The sequence below is a fragment of the Anopheles coluzzii genome, chromosome 2 (assembly GCF_943734685.1).
Source record: "Anopheles coluzzii chromosome 2, AcolN3, whole genome shotgun sequence".
Classification (NCBI taxonomy): Eukaryota; Metazoa; Arthropoda; class Insecta; order Diptera; family Culicidae; genus Anopheles; species Anopheles coluzzii.
In genome coordinates, this window is record NC_064670.1 from 92,975,251 (window position 1) to 92,996,917 (window position 21,667).

The window sequence follows — 21,667 nt, forward strand, 5'->3', positions numbered from 1 at the left end:
GCTATTTTACTTGTCGACTTCAAGAAAAGTATTAATCGAAAATAAAGCAGAGATTTTTTTCCAAGTTTAAGGCACTATGAAGTCATTCTCGATTTGCAAGCGGATTTAAATTAATTTTTGTAATTCGACCTCCAATTGGCAAAGCAGCATTTTTAAATTTGAGAATCCTTGGTGAAACTTTTCAACCACTTCAAGGGTTTACGTGAAACGTTTCAATGCAGCGCTGCAGGCGAACGTCAGTCGAAAGAAATGGCACAAATAAACAAACAAATATACGCTTGCTGCCTGTAGTGGACCAACGCCGATTTTCTAATCGGCAAAGCGGCACACAATGTGGGAAAAATGTCGTTTATGTTTAAAGAAAATAGGTGCCAGAAAGGGAGCGTCCATCACCGACGACGAATTCGGCGCCATGCTGAGCCGTGTGTTCACCTTCCCGGTATGTGTGCATTTTTCCCACCTGCTTCATCGGTGCTGATTTCTCTGTGCTGTGTTGTTTTAGGTTGCCGTTACCGAATCCGTTTTGCTGGTAAATGTTTGTGCCAAATGTGCGTTGATGGTGCGAAATTTTAACGCCTTTAGTAAAGAGGTCGAGACAAATCAGAACGTTTTGTTAAGCGAGTTAATGGTGGAGCAGAAAGGTAGGAAACTGGATGATGTTCCACATGGCACGGTGGAAAAGGAAGAGCATACTCAAGTAATCTCATCACGAGAGCCAACTGTGGAGCCAAAAGGACGGGAAGTGGAAGATGTTAAACATTGCCATTCACTGACAAAGCCTGTCCTCGATCAAGAATCTGAAACAAATGAAAAAAAGCTCGTGGAAAAGCTCGCTGATGATGATGATCAGACCACTAGTATGCTGCCCATAGAGGATATGGAAGTGCTGCTAAAAGAACAGCTGGATGATGACTTTTCCTCGGACGACAACAACAGCACAACACACACCGATGACAAAACCCCGAACAGTTGCAGCAAAAAGCCCGACCTGCACGAGAACGATCGCATCATTATGGAGTTTTTCGAGATGCGCTGCGAGCTCTGCCCGAAACAGGCCGAACAAAGCTTCGATCGGTTCTACACGCTGCAGCGGCACTATCGCGTGGCGCACCAGTGTCGCGGATTTTTGCGCTGCTGCGGCAGAAAGCTTTACCGTCGGTTTCGCGTCATGGAACACATCCAGTCACATCGCGGCACGATCCGGTGCGGGATTTGCGACAAGCCGTTTAAAAGCAAGAGCTACCTGATGCGCCACAATGCCGAGCAGCACGTGGCCGAGGGACCGTCCTTCGCCTGCCAGCACTGTGAGCGAACGTTTCACACCCAGCGGCAGCTGAATCAGCACCTGCCCGCACACGAAACGACGGTGTGCAAGATCTGCGGCAAAACGGTGAACGTCCGGTACCTGAAGCAGCATACCGCACTGATACACGGCACGGTACGCCAGGGCTACATGTGCGATCTGTGCGGGAAGAACTTTTCCAGCAGCTTGGCGCTGGACCGGCACATCAAGCAGCACCAGGGCATCGAGACGATCGAGAAGCTAGACTGTCCGCACTGTGGCAAGCAGCTGAACGGGAAGTACAACCTGCAGAAGCACGTGCGCTGCATGCATGTGGAGGCGGGCAAGAGCTACCGGTGCGAGGTGTGCGGCCACTTCAGCCCGAACAGTGTGGCGCTGGAGAACCACAAAAAGCGGGTGCACACGGGCGAACACTTTGAGTGTGGGGAGTGTGGCAAGCGGTTCAAGCAGAAGATTTACCTGACGGAGCACGTGGCGGCGCTGCACACGCGCAAACCGCTGTACGCGTGCGAGTTTTGCGAGGCTACGTTCAAGTCGAGGGCGAACTACTACACGCACCGGAAGACCCGGCACCGGGCAGAGTGGGAAGCGCTCAGGGAGGAGAGGAAACAAGGGGAGGGCAAGAGATTGTTTGCCGCGGCGGATGTGATCACTGGAGTCGTCTAGGGAATGGTTTGTTTTTGGAGATGTGTACGAGGTTTTGCTGTGTTTGTAATTACGAAAAGATTAAATTATTTTAATGCAATTCGACCTATTTGATATTAAATTGAATATTTGCAAAAGCAGGCAAAATGGTTTTTTTTTATAAAATGGAAATTAATCCAAAATTAATTAATTTAATTTGTGCATCTCTTGCCAGTTTTGTTAAATAATGATGCATCTTTCCCACCAAAGCATTATCTCCGAATCAGCTCAAAACCCCCTCTGTGGAACCATCTCAGTCGGGACCTCTTGTTCTTGTGGACAGGTCTAAAACCTGTTTCACAAAGTCGAACTGTTCGGTGTAATTCTCCTCACATGACCAGCATACAAATATGTATCATTGCATTAGAAAATCGCGATTTTGTATAATTAAATAGCATTTGACCATAAATTTCCTTAAATCCATACGTGACACCTAACTTATGATGGGATTTGGGAATACAGTGGAGCGCCGTTTATTCGGCTTTCCGTTTATCCGTGCTGTTGAGAAATGACAGTTCAATACAAAAGTGACATTGGGATATTTTGTTATTTATTTTGTTATTTATTTATTAAAATTCAACGGACCGCAAGTGGCCCACTTGAAGCGAATTCATTTACATTAATTCATTATGAGGAGGATATTTGAAAAAGCGGTTATAAGAGCACATTGTCATAACAAAAACACTATAATTCATGGCAAATTTTTAAAATTCTCTTTCGAAAAACATGAAGTTTATAAAAACTGGGTTATTTTTATCAAAAAATAAGAAAAATTTCCAAAAAATAACCAGGAATTGGTGATAAAATATATCATTTGACTCATTATCCGTGTTATTCGCTTATCCGGGCGAAGTCAAGTCCCGAGAAGCCCGGATAAACGGCGTTCCACTGTATTAGTATGTGCGCTACATAGAGAAGCTAAGCTAAGCCTCTTTTACAAACTAACTGCCTGTTCCTGCTGCTGTTGCTGCTGCTGTTGCTGCTCCTTTGGCTGCTGCAACTGCTGTTTCCGGCGCTCTTCCCACTCCACCGGATGTTTGTTCTTGCGGTGGGAGTATTTGTTCGCGTTCGAGTTGAATGTAGCACCGCACACCTCGCAGGAGTAGAGCGGTTTGCGGGTGTGCAGGGCGGCCACGTGCTCCTTCAGGTAGAGCTGCCGCTTGAACAGCTTGCCGCACTCCTCACACTTAAACCGCTCCTTCACGTGCACGAACTGCTTGTGGTTGGCCAGTGCCCGGCTGTTCGGGTACTGCTGCGAGCAGATATCGCACTGGAACGTTTGGCCCGCCTCCATGTGCACCAGCTGCAGGTGCACCTTGAGCGCCCGCTTGCTGTTGAGCCACTTGTGGCACACCTCGCACTGCATCTGTTTGGTCACCTCCAGCCCGAGGTGTAGCTTAACGTGCCGCTCGAACGCCGGCCGGCTGCGGAACTCGCGCCCGCAGGTGTCACAGATGTGGTTCTCCCTGTTGCCGTGCATGTTGATCATGTGCGTGCGGAGGGAATGAGCACTCGCCAGCTCCTTCCCGCAGATCGTACAGTTGACCCGCACGTGCGACACGATATGCGCCTTCAGGTGGCACTCCAACGCGTACGACTGATGGCACTGGGTGCACTTGTACGGCCGATCTTCAGGCTGCCCATGGACGCGGCTCCTGTGCACCAGCAGGTAGCTTCGGCTGCTGAACGTTTTGTTGCACTCCTCGCACCGCACCATGCTCGAGCCGACGTGGTAGGACAGATGCTCCAGCAACCGGTACTGTTTGTGGAACGTGCGCCCGCAGCACTTGATGTAGCCACGCGTTCGGTGCGTTTGATAGTAGTGTTTCTTCAGTGCGTTGAACGATTCCAGTTGCTCCTCGCACATCTCGCACTTCATGTCGTAAAACTCGCGCAGCTTTTGGTTGGTTGCCTGGCCCCGCCGCACCACGATGGGAGATTTTTTCTTCTGCTCACCGGGCGACCTCGTGGCTGCCTCACTTTTCGGGGACCGTCCGCGCCGTGTCGTTCTCGTGCGGTCTGCCGTGTCCGTCACGCGTTTCGACCTCCGGGGTTTCACCTCGTACTCACTGTCGTCTGAATTATTGTTGCTAGCAGCGCTGCTGCTCGGAGGATTGTACTCATCCTCCAGCTTCATCCCATCGTCGAGATCACTGTCTATGGCCAGCACGTCCAGCTGCTCGTCATTTTTACAGCTCTCCTTCGGCGCATCTTCAACCGGTTCCACTTCTACGAACGGCAGGTCAAACACGTCATAGTCGGCATCTGGGGCGGGCTCTACCTTGACCTTTTCGAAATACTTCTGATGCTGGGTCGACCACAGCTGATCCTGGTTGCTTTTCACCTGCTCATGGTAGGTGTGGAAATCGGACACCCTTGCCTCACACTGCACGCACACCGTCGATGGGAATGCTTCGATTGAGGTGATCTGAAAACGAAAGGGAATCGTTAATAGCATTTCGTTGTTTTTTGTAAACAAATGGCCAGGCGTGCTGGAAGCACATTTCAACGCCTGCTTTCGACACCTACCGGGAAGCTGAACAGTGTTTTAAGCTTTTCTCTAAAACCCTCCTCCTCGATGGTGGCGTTTGAGCGTAGATTTTCCAGCCGAGCCAAACATAATCGACACTTTTCGTCCATCGCTGGCTGCTGTACGCGTTTGCTGTAGGCGTTTGTTTATGGTGATATGTCAACAAATGAACGATTCCGTTTTGACAGCACAGCAGCGCACTAAGGCCCGTGTCTGTGCTCCATCGCATGCGATTTTATCGCACGTGCTGTCAAACGCTTTTTCGTATAATATTGCGATTAATTGGATGATTTGAATAATATAACGATTATGAAAAATTAATTTGAGATTATTCCTACAAAACACCACACATTTAGTTTGACAGATAAAATCGGATGCGGCGTCCGACGAAATCAAAAATTTTTTATTCCGTCGTACGACGAAATCGCACGTCCGACGTTGTCTGTCAAATCCCATATAAAATTTTGACAGGCCTTCCGATAAAATCCCATCCGATGGAGCACAGACACGGGCCTAACACTAGTGAAAGGCGAACGTCCTTGCGCGCACGCACACCACTACTACTACCGCGTTGCTATGTACACGCGCTATGTACATGTTCAATTAAGCTGTTTGCTCAATTAGCGAAATCAATTGCCAGACAGGTAATTTGCCACGGGGTTCCTTTATTTCAAACACACTATTAACGCCTACATTACATCCCCGGTAACGGTTGCCGCCCCCGCCTATGGCCAAGATTTCTTCGCCTCGTGGCCACGGTATTTCTGTTTGTACTTCAGCCCGGTCACAACCGTCGAACTCTTCGGGAAGGCCGACTTTCCACCGAACATCGTATCCGTTTCCGGATGGAAGCGCACATAATCCTGCTGGATGTGGAGATTTTCCGGCAGCTCTACCGAGCGTATCGCATCGAGCGGAAGTCGTGTGTCGATTGGTGTTTGGTAGAATATCGTGGCATCCTCTGGAAGTACAGAAATCGAATTGAAAAGTATTTAGTACGCTTCCAATCGTTTGTTTTCGATATTGATTCGATGGACGTGTTGCTTACCCACGGTTTGTACCTCGTGCAGCATTGAATTCGGCACCCAATGCCCGAGCGCTTTTCCGCATGCCGACAGAAATGCAAATTTCTTCTCCATCCCACCGAACGGCTTCCTGGCGTCGGTCAAACCATTCTCTTTGGCCAACTTAAGCACCTGCTCGGCAACGTTTTCCGGTGGCGTGTAGGGTTTGATTGCGCGTAAGTAGCTGCCGAATGGAATGGAAACAACGTTCAAATAAAGCAGTTAAAGGAGAATATTAAGCAAAATCCACTGCTTACCCTCGAGCGGAAAGGGATTGTGCGACCGATTCAAACCGCTTGCCCTCGTACAGCAAGCTCTGCTCTTCCGCCTCCGCACGCATTGCAGCCGCTTTGGCCTGATTCGCATCGCGATTGGTAATTTCTGGCTTTTTGATGCGCTTCACGCGATTTGAACTGGCATACCGGAAGCATGTGACATCCTGTAAATACAAATAGATGTTAGCAGCAATTTGCGGCTTTTGCAACCGAAGCCTTTGTGAAACATGAGCAGGTGAACGGGAACCGTTCCCGGCATTACCGTCACGTAACTCCCGGTGTGTCGCCACATTGTTCTTGAGCGAAAGCGTGCAAAACCTGTTCCCCCACAGCACTTACCACAGACTTTTGGGTGAGCAGTGCGACCGCATTCCTTCCCGCAAGTGTAGAACGAATAATGCCAGCCATTTTACGAGCCCTTTTTACGAAATTATTATTGTGTTGTACAATCGTGCTCGTGTTTTCCCGGCAAACAATGCGAGGGTTGGTGAGGTACCTCTCGCTCTAATTTCTCTAGTCTAGTCTAGTTGCCTCGCTTCCTCCTATAGCGATTCTGTCGAGCTGAGCTTTCACGTCCCTCATCACCGATCTCCTTCCTACCCCTCGCCTAAGATCATCTGACGTCTTGCCTGACACCTTTCGTTGTGTTGGTGCTCTGCGGCTGCTGTCACTGAAAATGTCAAGTTGTGTGTGTAAAAAAACGTAAACAGTGTTGTTGGCTGATCAAATTTTGGTAAGTTTTTTAATAATTTAGTTCTTAATTTTACGTAAGTAAGTGCCATTTTAGCAAAAGTAAGTGGTAGAAGTCGTGCCCAATGCGTGCTGGCTCCGTCGGAAGCGGTACGTGCATGTACCGGCGTAGGAAAGTGGTGTGGTGAACAACACAGCACAAGACAGCGGGTAAGTGTTATCCAGCGATTATCATGATTAAGAAACATTATTTTAATAGAATATGGCCTCTTTTAACTTGCAGATATAATGCAGAAACGATATGGGCCTGCGGCAGGTGTTTGCGACTGTGCGCTGTGTATGATTGTGTATGATACGGTAAGTTGTAAGTGGGCCACGAAAGAAGAAGAAGATTGTTTGGTGAAGCTAGGGATTAGGATGCTAATCACGGTGTTTATTCCTTTTTTGCAGCCAATTTTCCTCTATCCTGGAACGTGGGCTTACGAGGAACCGTTCAAGAAGATCCTCCGGAAGCTGTACGGCGACGAGTCGGGCTCTACCAGCACAACACGCTAGAGGCCCAGCCGGCACCGGGTGCCCCGATTGCGCCGTGAGACAATGTCGATCGCGCTCGTTAACAACGTTCGGGGCAGGAATGCAACCCTTCTGATCATTATCCTCTGCCTCACAATAGCTGCAGCAGCAACAGGACCGAACCGACCGCACTACTGATTGCGGTCAAATTTCCTGGCAGGAGAAAAAATCCCACAAGTGAGTTCCTTCTAGATGCACTATTGCTACATCTAAATCTGTTGTTTTATCTTCCCTCTAAAACAAATGTTTTATATTCCCTCAGGTGTATCGATTGCATCGACGGTCGCTCGCTGACGGCACCAACATGCCACTGAATAACCCCGGAAAGGCGACAAACATCACGACATCACGTTAAAAGTGTTAATGTGTTAATTGAACAAACTTGATGTTAACGAGTTAAGTTTAATTTTAAGTGCGCTTTAAGGCATAAATCGATATGGCTAATTTTAAGTTAAGTGTTTTGACATGCACGTGTGTGTGAAGGGGCGGAATAAGCGCTAAGCAAACTAAGCGGCCGCGTAGGGCCCCGTGGTCTTGAGGGGGCCCAAAAAAGGAACTCACCCCCCACTCGCAAGTTAAATTGCTGCTAAATCCTTCTCTAGTTTAGAATATTTCCCTGCTAGACGCTTAAACCAATCTTACATTTATGTGACTGATTAGGGCCTCCACTCGTATGTGCGGGTTTTGCACAACATTTAAGATAAATAAATTTAGTTTATATTATCATAAAACACTACGCATTTTTAAAGGGGGAATGAACATGATGACATATATTTAGTTTGTTAGAAGGTTTGTATGCACGTTCACTAGTTTATTTTATCTGGATTCTTTGCGGACTGCTTTTCGATTGCGCATGTCGCTTTGCCTCGTCTTGTGTTTTACAAACCCCAACAGCAGGGATGCGGCTAGTCTATCATTGGATTAACCTGGTGGATCTGGTAGCTTGTAGCGCACCATACTCGCCTGTCCGCGATGGGTAGGCCATGTCATACCCCTGGTACTGAACGATCCAGCCCATAGTCGTTCGCAAGGACAGCTAAAACGGTGTGTCACAGAATGTGTAACAGATGGTAGAAAATGGGTACCTGCGGGTGAGAGAGTCTGTTTCTAATGTTTTATTATCAGTTGGTGACACGTTCAAATGGATGTGCACAGATCACGGCCCGATCCTGAGGGCTCATCGTTGAAAGAGGCGCTGTCCGCATGTGATGTTCGCAGAGAGGATCTTGACACGGAACCGAGTGTGGCCGTTCTCTCTCCCTCCCCCTCCCGCGTGTGTTTTTGGATGGGGCTTTCTTTTTCTTCTTCCTTATGTATGTGGCTTTATAATCATGTGTTAAAGAAATAAACCAAAGAGCTGTTGAACGACGTTTATGTGTTGTTTTGTCGCACATTTTGTATTAATACATAAAGGATGATAATATCATGGCCGTCATTGGTTCAAGCCTCATATAGACCGTCCCCTCGTAGTAAGGACTGGCCAGCCGGGTGTGTGGTACTAAAAAAAGACGCTAAAGCTTGCATTGGCTGGCATGACCAGGTATACGACAAATAGAAGAAGAAGAGAAGGGAAAATGGAAAGAAGCAGTTAATAGAAGCTTCGCCAGCCTCGGGGCCCCAACTTCCATCCTTCCGGGGGCTAGTCGCTAGTACTCTGTCCATACGGCATACTATAAACTAGCGATCTACGAGGCCCCTGAATCGGCGGGGCCCCAGGCGACCGCCTAGTCCGCCTATCGTTAGATCTGCCACTGGTATGAGGAATCAATTAAAATAGTCAAATCGTATTGAATTGTGGGTCAATTTTTGTGAAAATCAGAAAAGAAAATAATTGCGACATTTTTTAACACATGAATACATTATCTCATACGGCCGATAAAACCAGCTTACATCGGGTCGAGATCAACATTGGAGTATCACACATGATAAAAAATCAAATTTCCGGTACGGAATTATTCCTTCACCTTCGCTCGTTTGAAATTGGCTTCATAACCGTTGATCGACATGGCGATCAAATGGCCACATCGGAAACGGCACGGAACGGCAATCACCAGCATAGCACAAATATTGCTTCAACACCAGAATTGATCGGCTCTCGCATCGTCAAGGTCACAGGTAAAACCAAATACATTACATATATATGTACCAATCGCCAATTCAAGATACAACTACAACCCTACCATATACCAGTACCAGCTGATGAGCTATCGCGCAAATAAGAGGAAGGGGCCTGAAGGAAGAGAGGACAGGGGAAGGCACCGGGAGAGAGAGTGTGTGTGGTCAAAATTTTTGGCCATTTAAATTTTGTCCACCAACACCCTTGCATTTCGGAGCTTTTTTCTTGCCAGAAAGAGATAGCCATACACTTGACATACAGCTGTCTCGCTCATATGACATTTCCAAGGCTCGCAAGCTCTTTAATGCGAGGGCTCTGGAGCAGTGAACTTGTATGGCGTGCGAGCCCTCGCGCGCCCTCGCAAATCGCTGTCACTTGCACTGCGGGATTGTTTTCCTCTCTGACAGCGCAGGTCCGGACAATCGGGTCGGTGTTTTCAAGATACACCGACTGTCAAAAGTGCCGCTCGCGCGTCTAATCAGCTGTTCGTGAACAATAACAAAACGTTGTAGACCACCGTGCTTTAGATCGGTTTGTGGGGCCTGTTTTTGTTCAGATCGTTGAGCATTATTGATTAAATTGGAGGAAAAATAATGTTTTCACAAGCAAACAACGTGCACGGGTGATGTATTGAAGTAATAGAGCATATGATAACATTGAAGGTATGTAAAATATCTTCCGGGAAGTGCTTGGAATGAGTTTCATCATGTGGCGTGTTTGTGGTGCTTTTAGCTTACCGGATGCGTTCCACAACATTCGAGGTAAAGCAACGAAACTAAAGGAAAAGGAAATAAGATTGGAAGTTGAAGGCCTCCTGGATGCATTCCGGTAAGTCCATTTCATTTCTTCATTTAGTAGGTTAGTTCATCTGTAAGCAACCTAACCACAAAACCGTGCTTGATCAGTGTTTAGAAATAGCACTAAAGAATAGCCACAATCCAGAGAAAGATGGTTAGAAAGCTTTAATAACTTATCTGTATTTAGCTGGACAGTACTATGCGGAATCTTATCCACTATCTTCCCGCATTTGTTTTGTTTTGTTTTTTTTTTCTTGTTTTTGTAAGAAAACCATGCTACAAGTCTAAAGTTGCTTCGATTTATAGTTCGATTGAAGCGAGAAACATTTTTCTCTCGTAAGCGTATTTTATCGTAAATCTTCCGTGGTAATCCTCTCTTTTTATAGACGAAAAAAGAAGCTATAATAATCCCCCGCAACCCTCTTCTCACACATAAAAATATATACCCGAGCGTACGATCTTTTTCGACCGCAGGAAGGACGGTCAAACAAGATGGGGGGAAAAAACGTTAAATGTTATGTTTTCCAACTTTTGCAGATGTCACGCATTCCAAGGTAACACACATACACGCCGACTCCGGTGTCGGTGTACGTTTGCCCGGCGGCGTGGGGTGGAGCGGGCGGGATGCTGTTGTTGAGCAGATTGATGAGCGCGGTCACCGCGGTGTTGCTGGTTAGCGCGTCGTTCAAAGCTGACCGATTTTTTCTTTCGACCGTGCGTGAATGTCAGACAGCTATTTTTGAATTGTGATTATGATCCGGCCGGATGTTGGGCTGGTAGAAGATGGTACAAAAGGGAAGCTGTTTGAAGGCTCGTCGATTTCTTGTAAAATAAGCACTTTTGCTTGTCTATTAATTACGGGAACGGATTTCATCCGCACGATTTGTCGCACCATGCATCATTCAACTTCTCAATCGTTCGCCAGGTGTTGAGCAAGCCGGTGCAGCTACTAATGCGTTCGCATTCGTCCACCGCAACGCGTCCACATCATCGAACCAAGACGAAACATGACGATAACAAACGGCGATATGAATCGCGGCGATAAACGTTAGCAAGCTGGCGTGACCATCACTGGTCAGCCACACGCGCCACACGCGCATGGCCTTCTGTTTTGGCCCCGCTCGTATGCCCACACAGACACAGACACACACAGGGCGTCTCTTTTTCCCCCGGGGGGCACAGGTTTGGGGTGGAAAAATGCCATCGCACCAGGCGACCGATCGATGGCGGTGTGCATTTGCCGCTTTCCATCCCTTACGCACGCACGCACACATCAGCGTGTGCACATGGGGAGGGCTGTGGCTGTGTATGTTGCTTTGGGGCAGGTTTGCTAATCAACCCCTCTGCTCTCCTCTCTCCCCTCTGCACCAAGGGATGGAGACTAGCGATGCCTCAGAGCGTAAGGAGCAGTTTTTGGACGCATTCGGTGAAGCTGCTCCCGGCGTTCAATGGCAAACTGTTGGAAACTGGTCACACGCAGCCACACACACACACACACGTACACACACATCAAACGAAACGCAAGATATTTGTTTTCCTTGAACCAAATCAACTCTCTTACCCATCCATGGATGAGATCCAGCGCTGGATCGACCAGATGCACTATCAGCGGTTTCGGTTCGGGCAAACTGCCATGGCTCAAGGGAGTGAGTGAGATCGACTTCGCTATTTTGCACAAACGACTTACGTTGTTTGTATCAGATGGGGTTTGCTCATTTCGGGTGGTTTGTTTGTCACAAATGAATGATTCAATATTGAAGCCTTTGCATGACGAGTTAGTTTGTCCTTGAGGAGCTTTCTTTCGGTGCATTGCTGATCGCCTGCTTGGATACTTTGCTACATGATGATCTTGCTCTATCCTCGATCGATCCTTGACGCCGAAGATCACAAAACATGTTTGAATTTGTCGAACTTATTTCCTTCTAGCGTTTAGACAAGTTGATTGCTAAAATACTTTCAACCAGTCAACCAGCCCCGAAAAACAAACAAACCATTCCAGGCTGTTCTATTGCCACCGTTCGTTTGTGTGTGCGGGGGCTGTGTGCAGGAGTGGAAGGGACGGGCAGCACAGTGCGCTGCAAGTGCGTGCAAGACGACTTTCGAACGTATCGAACGTGTCGACGGGGCTGCCGCCGTCTCCCTGGGGCGTGCGGTACGGCCCCGGCGGTAGGGAACGCAGGGAGGCTAATTTTAAAACCAATTCAAACCGCACAGTTTCGCTCCTCCCCCCCCCCCCCCGCCCCCTCCCGCGATGCGAAGCACCCATCGAAGGAAAGGCAATCCAAGCCCCGGCGTGCGTTGGTATGGCTATCGTTCGCGCGCCACAAGCGGGGCCCGACGTGGAGCGAAGAGCCGGGGAAAGGGAAGAGGTTTATGCCAGGCGAACCACCCAACAACCCAGCCAGCCAGCCTGTCCGGTAGCCCGCGTTTCATAACCATCAAGACGACGTCGGAGCCGACCCACGACGACGACGACGACGACGACGATCGCCCCGTCGTTTCGGGTTTTGCTTTCTGCGTTCGCGTGCGCTCGCCGTACGAATTTGGCCGTTCGTCGCTTGGCCGGGCGTTCAGTTTTCCAGCAGCGCTCGATGTGTGAGCACAGGCCCGTGAGACTTGCTTTCGCGATCGGTGCACCCGCATCACCCAACGGCGTTTAGTTGTAGTGTGTTGGTTAGTCCATCCTCTGCTCTTCCCTTTTTTCCTTCCGTTCCTCCGCGGAGTCGTAAGTGTAAGTGCTTCGATCGGATATAGTGGGGTTTGCTGCTTTCGTGTTTGTGTGTTTTATGCTATCGATCGATGTCTCCCTTTTTTTGTACCGTTCGAATTTCTACTGATTTGGTTCACGAACGCAATCCGGGATGAATTAGGCTTTAATTTTTTTTTTTGGTTGTTAAATTTAGCTTTATTGATTTTTCAAACGATCTTCATTAGTGGTTGATGCATTTTGTGTCCTGCGTGTGTGTGTGTCTCCCTCCAAAAAACGCAAAAAGCGTGGTTGATGGAAAGTAAAAACAAAGTAATCCCACACTTTCTGGGAACGCATTAGTGGGCACATACAATCGCCGACCGATCGCACTCTCAAATCGAATCAAATCGATCGAGCCCGTAAAAAACAGTGTTAAAAGTGTGTGTGTGTGTGTGTGCAGAGTCATATGTGGTACGGGATATTGTTACGATCGCCGCTCGTGCCGTTTTGATTCCTTCGTTCCAAAATATCGTTGGACCGCTTGTTTCCATCATCGACTCTCTAGCGATCGTCAAACGTTTCTGTTTGTTCGTTGTTTTTTTGTGGTTGTTGTGTCTCTTCGTTTGGTGGCCCGGATGATGATGGTTGTTCGATCACGCGGCTACCCCCAGGCCCTCCCCCCTCCGGCGGGTAGCACTTTTCCTTCCGGTTCACGAAATTTCCGGGGTGAATAATCTGGCGCTTCCGATGCAGTCGATCGCCGATCACCGATCGCCGCCACGGAGCGGTTGTACGTGTACAAGTGCTGCTGTGTCAGTGTGTTTGAGTGTGTGTTTGGTGTGACAGAGTGAATAGAAGTGCAGTTTTTTCTCCCCCTACCCCCCCATGGCAAAGCATAAAGTGAAGCACAGTCGAGCCACGAGTGATTGACAGTGAATTCGGAAAAGCGCCCTTTTGTCAACTGAACTGAGTGTGTGTGTGTGGGTGGTGGGGGGCGGTCTGTTGCCTCGCATACATAAAATCCTATGCTGCGATCGAGTAAAGTACAAGCTGGCAGCATTACACACACAAAAAAAGGTAAACGAACGGTTTCACTCGCTAATTATTTAGTCGCTTACATTCATTTGTGGATCCGTTAGATGCGATTTTTTGTTGTTTTTGTAATTGCAATTGCAACTCCTCGAGCCCGCGAGCAGGTTTTTAGTTCATCGAAACGTCACAAGAAAAATCGCGAATGCGAGGGGGTGAACGGGGTGTGCGATGGCTTTGCATGGGTTTGAACATTGGGCCCCATTGGGTTGGAAGGAAAAATAAATCTATCACCCGTTTCGTGAGCATCGTGTTGGATTGGAAGGAGAAAATCGTCGAACAGTCGCTTTTACCCACCCAAACGCGAGTCGTTTTGCATCGCTAGAGGACTTAAACGTTCGAGTGGATGGTTGGTTGTGTTGGTCTAAGATGTACTTTTTGTTTTGTTTTTCAAATCGATTTTTCTTGTTTTTTTTTTTTTTTTTCATTTTAAAGGGAGCCGACTTAAGATGGTTGATGGTGAAAATGTCTGTCTTTAGTTTGGATTGTTGTTGCGAAATAAACAAGTTATTAGTTTAATGGTTTCATGTTCATGAAAATGTGTTCTTTTTAGGTTATAATAATTATGGTGTCGCGACACGGATATTCGCTTATTTTTGGAACGATCAGTAAGACTTGAAGATCATCTTTTCTTGGTGCCGTGACTAGGATATTCATACTTTCTAAGAGTATCAGTCTCTGATACTAGTTATGGTGCCGTGACAAGGATATTTAATTGATTTTCGAACGATCAGTAAGACCTGACTAGACCTTCTTGGTGCCGTGACTAGGATATGCATATATTGTTGTTTGAATAGTTTATAGAGGCTTTGGCTCCAACGGAGTTCTTTCGCCTCTTTTTTACGCAAATATTCTTCAAGTATCGTATAGCCTTTGACTTATAACTCGCTTAATCATTGTTGGTGCCGTGACCAGGATATGCATATTTTCTTACTGCATTTTAAAGCCTTTGACTCGTAACTCGCTGAAACAATGTTGGTGCCGTGACCAGGATATTTAAATTTTGCTCATGTTTTAATGCACTTGGTTGGGTAGAATTGTTCTTATAAACAAGTAGCAACCGAAATCACACATCCCATGTGTGTTTGGGCAGATCGGGCAAAAAAACGCTAGCAACTTCGTTTGTTATGCCACTCTTTGTTTAGCGTTGTCATTCGCGTCAACTGGGACGATCGTACCATTCACACATCATCTTGTCTCTACATCTACAATCTGTCTAGCATTACCATAACCATTCTTGTCCATTGCAACGTTTTTTACCATACAGTCTTCTCTCCCCCTTGATCAACCAAACATCAACAAACAATTCCTCCTGCCAAAGAAACTGCCAATTGTTGACCCCCCGGGCAAACATTAGCATCGCAAATGAAGCTAAAATGCGAAACAGCGCCGTATCGCAATTGCGATTGAAACAATCGAAACCTTGCCGAATCCATTACGATCGCATCTTCCGACCGGCCTGGTGCCTTTGCCTTCGAAGCATAACGCATGTGTGTGTGTGTGCTGGTGCCCTTTTTTGTGCCTTGTTGGCTTTTGTTTACCGCGTTTCGCTTGGAACCAGTTTTGAACAAACGTCTGATGATCGCCGCGATCCGTTCTGAACTTTAGCAGAAAACCCTCGCTCAGTCGCTCGCCCGTAAGTGTGTGTGTGTGTGTCGACGGTCGCAGGGTTCTAAAGCAGAGGTCTGCTATCAATCTGTGCATTCTGATTCATCTGCTTCCAGCCGGGCGGAGACGAGGGCTAGACGAGAACACACGCATACGGGGCAATATTTGAAATTCTAATGAACCTGCTGACTCCATCCAGCGCACAACTGCCGGACCAGAGTGGGTTGGAGATGAAATCAAACCATTTGTTACGTTCGTGCATGTGCGTGTGTGTGTGTCTTCACAATGGCTCCATTAGATCGCGAGATCGCGTTATGGTGCAGATCGCCGCTTCCCAGACCCCCGGGGGCACAGAACTTGCCCGTGCGCTGCTGGCCATAAAATAAGAGCCGAAGAACATTTTAAAACATTATGCAAACGGATCATCATTTCGCCTTCACCGGTGTTCGACCAAAAAAAGGGGGGTTCAAGGGAGACCGGGCCGGATGGATTAGAACGATTAGGCCGAGCGCTGCTGCTATGGTCGCTGAAATGTTAATCTGGGTTGGTGATTTATCACGCTTAAAATTTTCGTCCGATTAACGCCGCCGATGTTGACGATGATGCTCGGAGTTGAAAAACAAAATGTTATATTGGGTGAAAAAAGCCTATCTCCAAACCAGGGCCGTCCTTGATGGCGGTGGTACGGTTGCTTGACATTTTGGCGAGCCTGTTGGTTGTGGTTTTAGCCTTTCACCTTTTTGCCGCACGGTTAGGAAATGTGGCCGCGAGGATGACGTTTTTCCTACCGACCGGGAGGGACATGCGATGGCTGGTGAATGTCACCGGGTGCCGGGGATCAAGGAGACGCACTAATCGCATCATTAGCGGTCAGCTCAGTGTCGTCCTGTTTGTTGTGATCTCATTAGTGCAGTCGTTGTGTTTGGGTTTTATGGTTTGGAGTGCTGCAGGATGGACCGGTGCGATAGGAGGAAAGTAATCCTTTTGATTTATGAGCGTTATTTAGTATTATTTTTTATAGTTGTTTTCGATTTATTATAGCATTTCGTGACACGATGTTTATGCTTAAAGTGTAGAGACGGCTAAAAATATATTGTTTAGAGACATATAAATTTGAAGTTGACAATCTATGCGATAGAAACACTCAAACACAGCCCATATGATTTAGATTAAGCGTTTCCCATCGAAAACCAACAGCTTGTGACAAACGATTCGACACATGTTCCGTAATTTCAGCTCCATCTTGCACGCCATTAGTAAGCTTTATCAAACCATTCCGCTGCTTTCCATCTCACTGGCGCTCTTCTCATGCGTGCTAATACTAATCTTGCCTATCTCTCGCACTAACAGAAACGCCAACCACGGCAGCTTGGCTGAAAGTGGCTTTGGCACAAATCTGACCCGAATCCGTCACTCAGTGCGCAAGGAGATCGAGTAAAAGCAAAACAAATGGCAAGAAAAAAAAAGCACACACAGATACACTTTCGCAGTAACAAGCAGTGATTAATCTTGGGCCCAGCAGCCAATGGGGGGCGATGGGTAACCGTGCGATCATAAAACCGCATAAACACACCTTGGCGAGCATAAACATGCACCACGACGGACTGGTCGCGTAAAAGCGATCTCGTGGGTACAAACGGACGCGAATGCCGCCACCTTGCCGGGCAGCTTAATTGCAAACTAATCTCGCTGCACCTAATCTCGCTGGGCAGGATTTAACGCACACTGCACACACATTGCCAGCGGTGGAATGGTACGCGCGATGCACTTTCCAACCGATCAGCGGCGGTGCAGGTGTAAAATGTAAATAAAATAAGATCACCGCGCGCGTGCTGCATGCGCTTGCTACTGGTGCGTTCGTGTATGTGTGCGTCCCAGCGTTACCGGGGGAGATGTTACTTTTTAATGCAGTGCACAGCTACACAAACACCTGTCGAAAACGGAGCCCCGGACAAAACCCGTTTGCCGATGGGAGCCTTGGCCTGGCCGCTCTTGCCCATTAAATTCACTTTCCACGCGATCGCGATCGCTGTTGTCAGAAATTTGGTTGCAATAGCCACACTTTTTCACCCTGCCAGTGTGTGTGTGTGTGTTTATTTGCTTGCGTTTGCGTGTGTTTTTTTCTTCTCTGTAGCTACTTTCATCACTCACTCACCGTGTGAAGCTTAAACGATCCTTTCCTTCACACCACACCGGTGGAGTTTGTCTATCGATATAAGCTGCACATTGAGCTTCACACTCTTCTCAGCCTCAAATAGTTTTGCCATCACATACAAACGCACACACACACACCATGGGTAAAGACCGGAAATACAAGTTACGCGGAACGAAACGGACCTTCTCCTTCCTTTTCCTTCTCATTAATCCCGCTAACGAAAGTGAGGTACGATCGTCAAATCTTCATCTGCCGGGGAGAGGTGCAGACGTATCACCCTCAAAAGATAGGCTCGCCCCTTGGGATGAAGCGGGGCCGATGAAGCGGGAGGACATGGCGAGGACATAAGCGGGAATATTAATAACAATTTGTTACAAGTTATTGATTAGTTACGCGCAGTTGCAGTCGTCGCCGGCATGGGAATGGGCAGAGGGACCAATGTGGAAAGGGAAAATGCATCAATCTTGACGAGGTATGTGGAGTGGATGTACCTTGTCTTCGTATGGCGTAGCGTGGTGATGGCGACGAACGTACGACTCGGCAGCCTTGCTAATGCACACTGTTTATGAATGACGTTTGACCGATGTTGGCGATAAAATGTATGCATGATTAGATTGTGTGCCATGTTTTACTGTGTTTCCTGATCGTGTTGTTTGTTGTCAAAGCAAGCTTTATCTTTCTTTTAATCTCTTTTACTTCTGATTTCTTTATTTATGTTTTACACTATGAATAGGCTAACGTTTTTAATTTTAAACTTGCCAAGAGTCACTGTGTTTTTTTTTTTATTTATTAATTTGAATGTGTGATCTTCATCGAATAAATGATTTAAATTTAGAATGACACCATCCAGAGTGTTAGGTTTCTTTAAGCTTGCTTTATTCTACTTTGTGAAATCTGTGATTTATCCAAGTCTAATATTTTTTGTTGTTCTTAGATAGACATTTGTTGCGATCAATTTATCTTTTGTAATATTTTTATTATTTTTGCTTCATATATTAAATAAATAATTTATACTAATTACATTTTCTCATATTTTTCTATTTCCAGGTTTGTATAATCAATACATCCACACTCAACTGTAAAAAACCTGAACCGGAACATCTAAAGATCTGCTTTGCTGTATGTATCTTCGGCGCGTACATAAGCGACGAACCCCGCTTAATAGTGCACTGTACCAAAAGGTGCTGACGATGCAGTAACCGGCTGACCCGAACCAATAGTTCGCCAGTCACAGCCAAGAGATAGGCGACAGGACGCGGGGAGAAAAATCAATGCAACCAATTGCTTCCACCTTCATGTCCCTTCTGCTAGGTTCAGCGCCTTAAGTACTAAGGCACAGCGAAACGAGAGCAAAAGTCGCTGCGAACGAAACGGTGTCCCCTGGCTGCTATAGAATCGGTTATATCATACCAGCCAGGCTTCGCGTAATCCCTTTAACCCGTTCAGACACGTCACAGAAGCGAAGGAAAAGAAGAAAAAAAAAACAGACCGAACAGGGCAGCACACTTCGGGTCGCCCCACTTAAACCATCGGACGGTCCAATTTCCAAGACGCAAGATCGAACCGGTGCGGTGTATTGTCCGCACTACACCTTTCTCTATCGTTTCTGCCTCCTCCACCGAAGGGGGGGGAGGCCGAGGGCTTTGTTGTTCTCTTTCTCTCTGCCAGCGGTGGTCCAGCGGCGCCACGGTCGCCAAAAAATGCTTTCCTTCGTATGCTGCGAGCAGCGTACATAATACTTCCCCTTGGCGTTGAAGGCGGCGCAGGCCCGGGTGTCTGTTACAAGTCTGGCACGAATCAACCTTTCGAGGGCTTTCGAGGAGAAAGACGGCAATGCGAAATCCCGCTCCCCGCTGTTGCGAAAGGGGCACCGCGCTCGGTAGACACGCGGGGTCAGCGTGAGCGCAATGAAAATGCAAAGTAACAACCGCATAATAAGCGCGACTGCGCACACTCCCCTACACACACGCCGAGTGCAGTTGACGATGCTTTAAGCAGACAGCAGACACTGCCGGGTGACATCGGGTTTCGCTCCAAGCGCGCGAAACAACAACAATCACCCGAAAAGCGCATTCGAACGGGAGCGAAAAGGACAAAACGGCGTGGATAGCAAGGCGGTACGGCAGTGCGAGAGACCTTGCGGTCTTGCGGCAATGATCGGGAGTTCGATCATCGAAAAAATAGTAGCGACCGTTGGCGCGCCGCACCGGTGCAGGCGGACTTTATTATGCAATAATACGGTTTATTAAAAGCGATCATAAATCGAGTACGCTGATAGTGTGTGAGTGTGCGATCGTAAGGAGACGTTGGGAAAGCAGGAGAAGAAATGAAGCAAAAGCCACGCTGTTGCTAGGTTATTTCTTTGCCGAACGTTGCAAAACCGGCAGGACTCGCGTTGGATTGATAGGGACAGTATAGGGAAAAAGGCTTGAAAAATCGGGGCAGGAAAAATTGTGCAATTGTGAGTATCGCAGCTTAGCATCGTAATTACTTGCTTAGGGGGCAGGCGGTACAATATTCTACTAGAGTGTTTGGTTGGACTTGCTAAACCAGCTTTCAGAATGATGCCGCACGAACGGTTGCGAATGGTAGGCAGACATTTGTGGGCCATATTTTGGATCTACGTGCGGTTTATAGTGCTTGCGGTTATCATTTTCTACCTGGTGCAGTGGTACATACGCGAGTATGATGGTGGGGAGACGGAGGAAACAGGGGAACAAAGTGCAACGAAACCGGCCAGTGGGAAGGATGAGCTATAGAGGCGAGGGCAGGAATGTTTATTTCAGGATACATTAATTAGTATCCTTTATGTTTATTGAATATTTGCGAATGTTATAAAATAACAAACTAACAAAAATCAACAATCAAACAAAAATTAGATCTATACGAGCTCATGTGCATTATTAAGTAGAACAATTTTGCCACCAGATGGTGTGCTATTTTACAACGAAAGCGTTGTTTGTAGTAATCATAAAACGAACAAGCAATGAGACACAAACGAAACTTTTAGATGATAATAATCCAACGCTTTAAGTGTTAAACATTTTTTTTAAATATTGCTTTAATCTGCCGTTTTGAATGTTTTGCAAATAATTGCAAATTTACAACTAAATATGCTGACTTTTTTTCGGTTTTAACCACCAGAGGTCGTTAGTTCGTTTCTCTTAGGGAACGATCACCTTATTAAGCAAGCCTGACTGTTTGCTGATTTCAGGAACACATCTGGCGGTCTGGGTAGGACATTTAAAAGTGAACTATCACAACTGTCAAATTAAAATTTTAAAATTGATAATATTAATATTATACATAGACATACTCGATTAGACTAAACCCGATTGATAGTAAGAAAATAGTATAGTAGAGGTCATTCGTATTTACAAATTATGTTTCATAATTATACCATCAACCAGGGAATAGTAAACCTCCGACTGTTTGGTGTCGCCTTGCGCTTGGCTTCCCCCTGTTTTCTTATTCAACAATGAGCTAACGCTACTTTTCCATTTTGTAACGCCGATGCCGATTTCCTCATCCACCCAGCTGGCTCTCTTTTGTTGCCGTTTCCCCCTGGCGAGCAATGTGGCAAGAACTTTTACGAGTGTTGACAAACGTCAGTCCATTTCGGTACGGTCCACCTTCCCCCAAGCCATTCACGCGAAGTTGCCGCTCACAAAAGATGGCAATCAATAATAAGCTTCCCCCTCTCCCCGCTAGTATTGTTGGCTGCTGCTTGGCTAGTGTTGGGTAGAGCTGTTTGGGAGGAAATAATGTTCACAGTTGCTTTGAAATTTATCGCTCTTTCTTTCGCTCTTGATCTAGCACGATCAATAGTTTCTGGACCGATCATAGCGCAAATAGTTAAATTGCATTAGAGCTACCAACATCCACAAGCTGACTTCTACGAATGAAGGCTTCGAGCTGATTTGTTGGACTGGGAAATGCAGAAAAAATCCTCCACAATGCAGAAGCAAAAAAAGTCGCTCAGTGGGGAGAAATATCTTACAGTTTCTCCTGCACGTAAAATTAAGCTAAGCTCGCGAAGCCTTCGATCGCGTGAAACACCCACCCCTATCGAGTGATCGTCTCACAATAAGTGC

At 47.0% G+C, this 21,667-nt stretch overlaps 4 protein-coding genes and 1 long non-coding RNA gene across 10 annotated transcripts in view; 3 read left to right on the forward strand and 2 right to left on the reverse strand.

Moving 5' to 3' along the window:
* The first annotated feature begins 254 nt into the window (after positions 1-254).
* On the forward strand, positions 255-2,904 carry LOC120952331 (zinc finger protein 135-like). Its single transcript, XM_040371610.2, has 2 exons — positions 255-439; positions 503-2,904. Exons 1-2 carry the CDS (start codon positions 332-334, stop codon positions 1,967-1,969), a joined length of 1,575 nt encoding a protein of 524 aa, XP_040227544.2. The 5' UTR covers positions 255-331; the 3' UTR covers positions 1,970-2,904.
* On the reverse strand, positions 2,781-4,851 carry LOC120961371 (transcription factor grauzone-like). Its single transcript, XM_049606462.1, has 2 exons — positions 4,517-4,851; positions 2,781-4,415 (listed from the first exon to the last, which is right to left on the reverse strand). Exons 1-2 carry the CDS (start codon positions 4,625-4,627, stop codon positions 2,922-2,924), a joined length of 1,605 nt encoding a protein of 534 aa, XP_049462419.1. The 5' UTR covers positions 4,628-4,851; the 3' UTR covers positions 2,781-2,921.
* A 311-nt stretch (positions 4,852-5,162) lies between these two features.
* Positions 5,163-6,366, reverse strand: LOC120952335 (uncharacterized). Its single transcript, XM_040371615.2, has 4 exons — positions 6,196-6,366; positions 5,839-6,020; positions 5,566-5,765; positions 5,163-5,478 (listed from the first exon to the last, which is right to left on the reverse strand). The coding sequence occupies exons 1-4, from the start codon at positions 6,262-6,264 to the stop codon at positions 5,243-5,245; spliced, it is 687 nt and encodes a 228-aa protein (XP_040227549.1). The 5' UTR covers positions 6,265-6,366; the 3' UTR covers positions 5,163-5,242.
* Positions 6,367-6,515: 149 nt separating this feature from the next.
* On the forward strand, positions 6,516-8,403 carry LOC120957958 (uncharacterized). Its single transcript, XR_007452026.1, has 4 exons — positions 6,516-6,756; positions 6,830-6,903; positions 6,997-7,296; positions 7,382-8,403. It is a non-coding gene; the product is annotated as an uncharacterized LOC120957958 (long non-coding RNA).
* A 4,183-nt stretch (positions 8,404-12,586) lies between these two features.
* The window catches only part of LOC120952328 (zinc finger CCCH domain-containing protein 18), a 43,807-nt gene continuing 34,726 nt past the window's right edge, over positions 12,587-21,667 (forward strand). For 3 of the 6 annotated variants that reach the window (XM_040371605.2, XM_040371603.2, XM_040371607.2), the window contains exon 1: positions 12,587-12,705. The gene's annotated coding sequence lies outside the window, so the exon portion shown is untranslated. Of the gene's footprint in view, positions 12,764-21,667 lie in introns of all 6 variants that reach the window. The other 3 variants (XM_040371602.2, XM_040371606.2, XM_040371604.2) reach the window with 2 other exon arrangements.

What these genes read in the sequence shown, in the direction of transcription:
- LOC120952331 (XM_040371610.2), top strand. Translation starts at nt 332, where the DNA reads ATGTGGGAAAAATGTCGTTTATGTTTAAAGAAAATAGGTGCCAGAAAG. An exon ending in GCCGTGTGTTCACCTTCCCG is followed by an intron (nt 440 to 502) that starts GTATGTGTGCAT and finishes GTGTTGTTTTAG; the next exon opens with GTTGCCGTTACCGAATCCGT.
- LOC120961371 (XM_049606462.1), bottom strand. Translation starts at nt 4,627, where the DNA reads ATGGACGAAAAGTGTCGATTATGTTTGGCTCGGCTGGAAAATCTACGC. An exon ending in AAACACTGTTCAGCTTCCCG is followed by an intron (nt 4,416 to 4,516) that starts GTAGGTGTCGAA and finishes TTTCGTTTTCAG; the next exon opens with ATCACCTCAATCGAAGCATT.
- LOC120952335 (XM_040371615.2), bottom strand. Translation starts at nt 6,264, where the DNA reads ATGGCTGGCATTATTCGTTCTACACTTGCGGGAAGGAATGCGGTCGCA. An exon ending in TGCTCACCCAAAAGTCTGTG is followed by an intron (nt 6,021 to 6,195) that starts GTAAGTGCTGTG and finishes TTGTATTTACAG; the next exon opens with GATGTCACATGCTTCCGGTA. An exon ending in GCACGAGGTACAAACCGTGG is followed by an intron (nt 5,479 to 5,565) that starts GTAAGCAACACG and finishes CTGTACTTCCAG; the next exon opens with AGGATGCCACGATATTCTAC.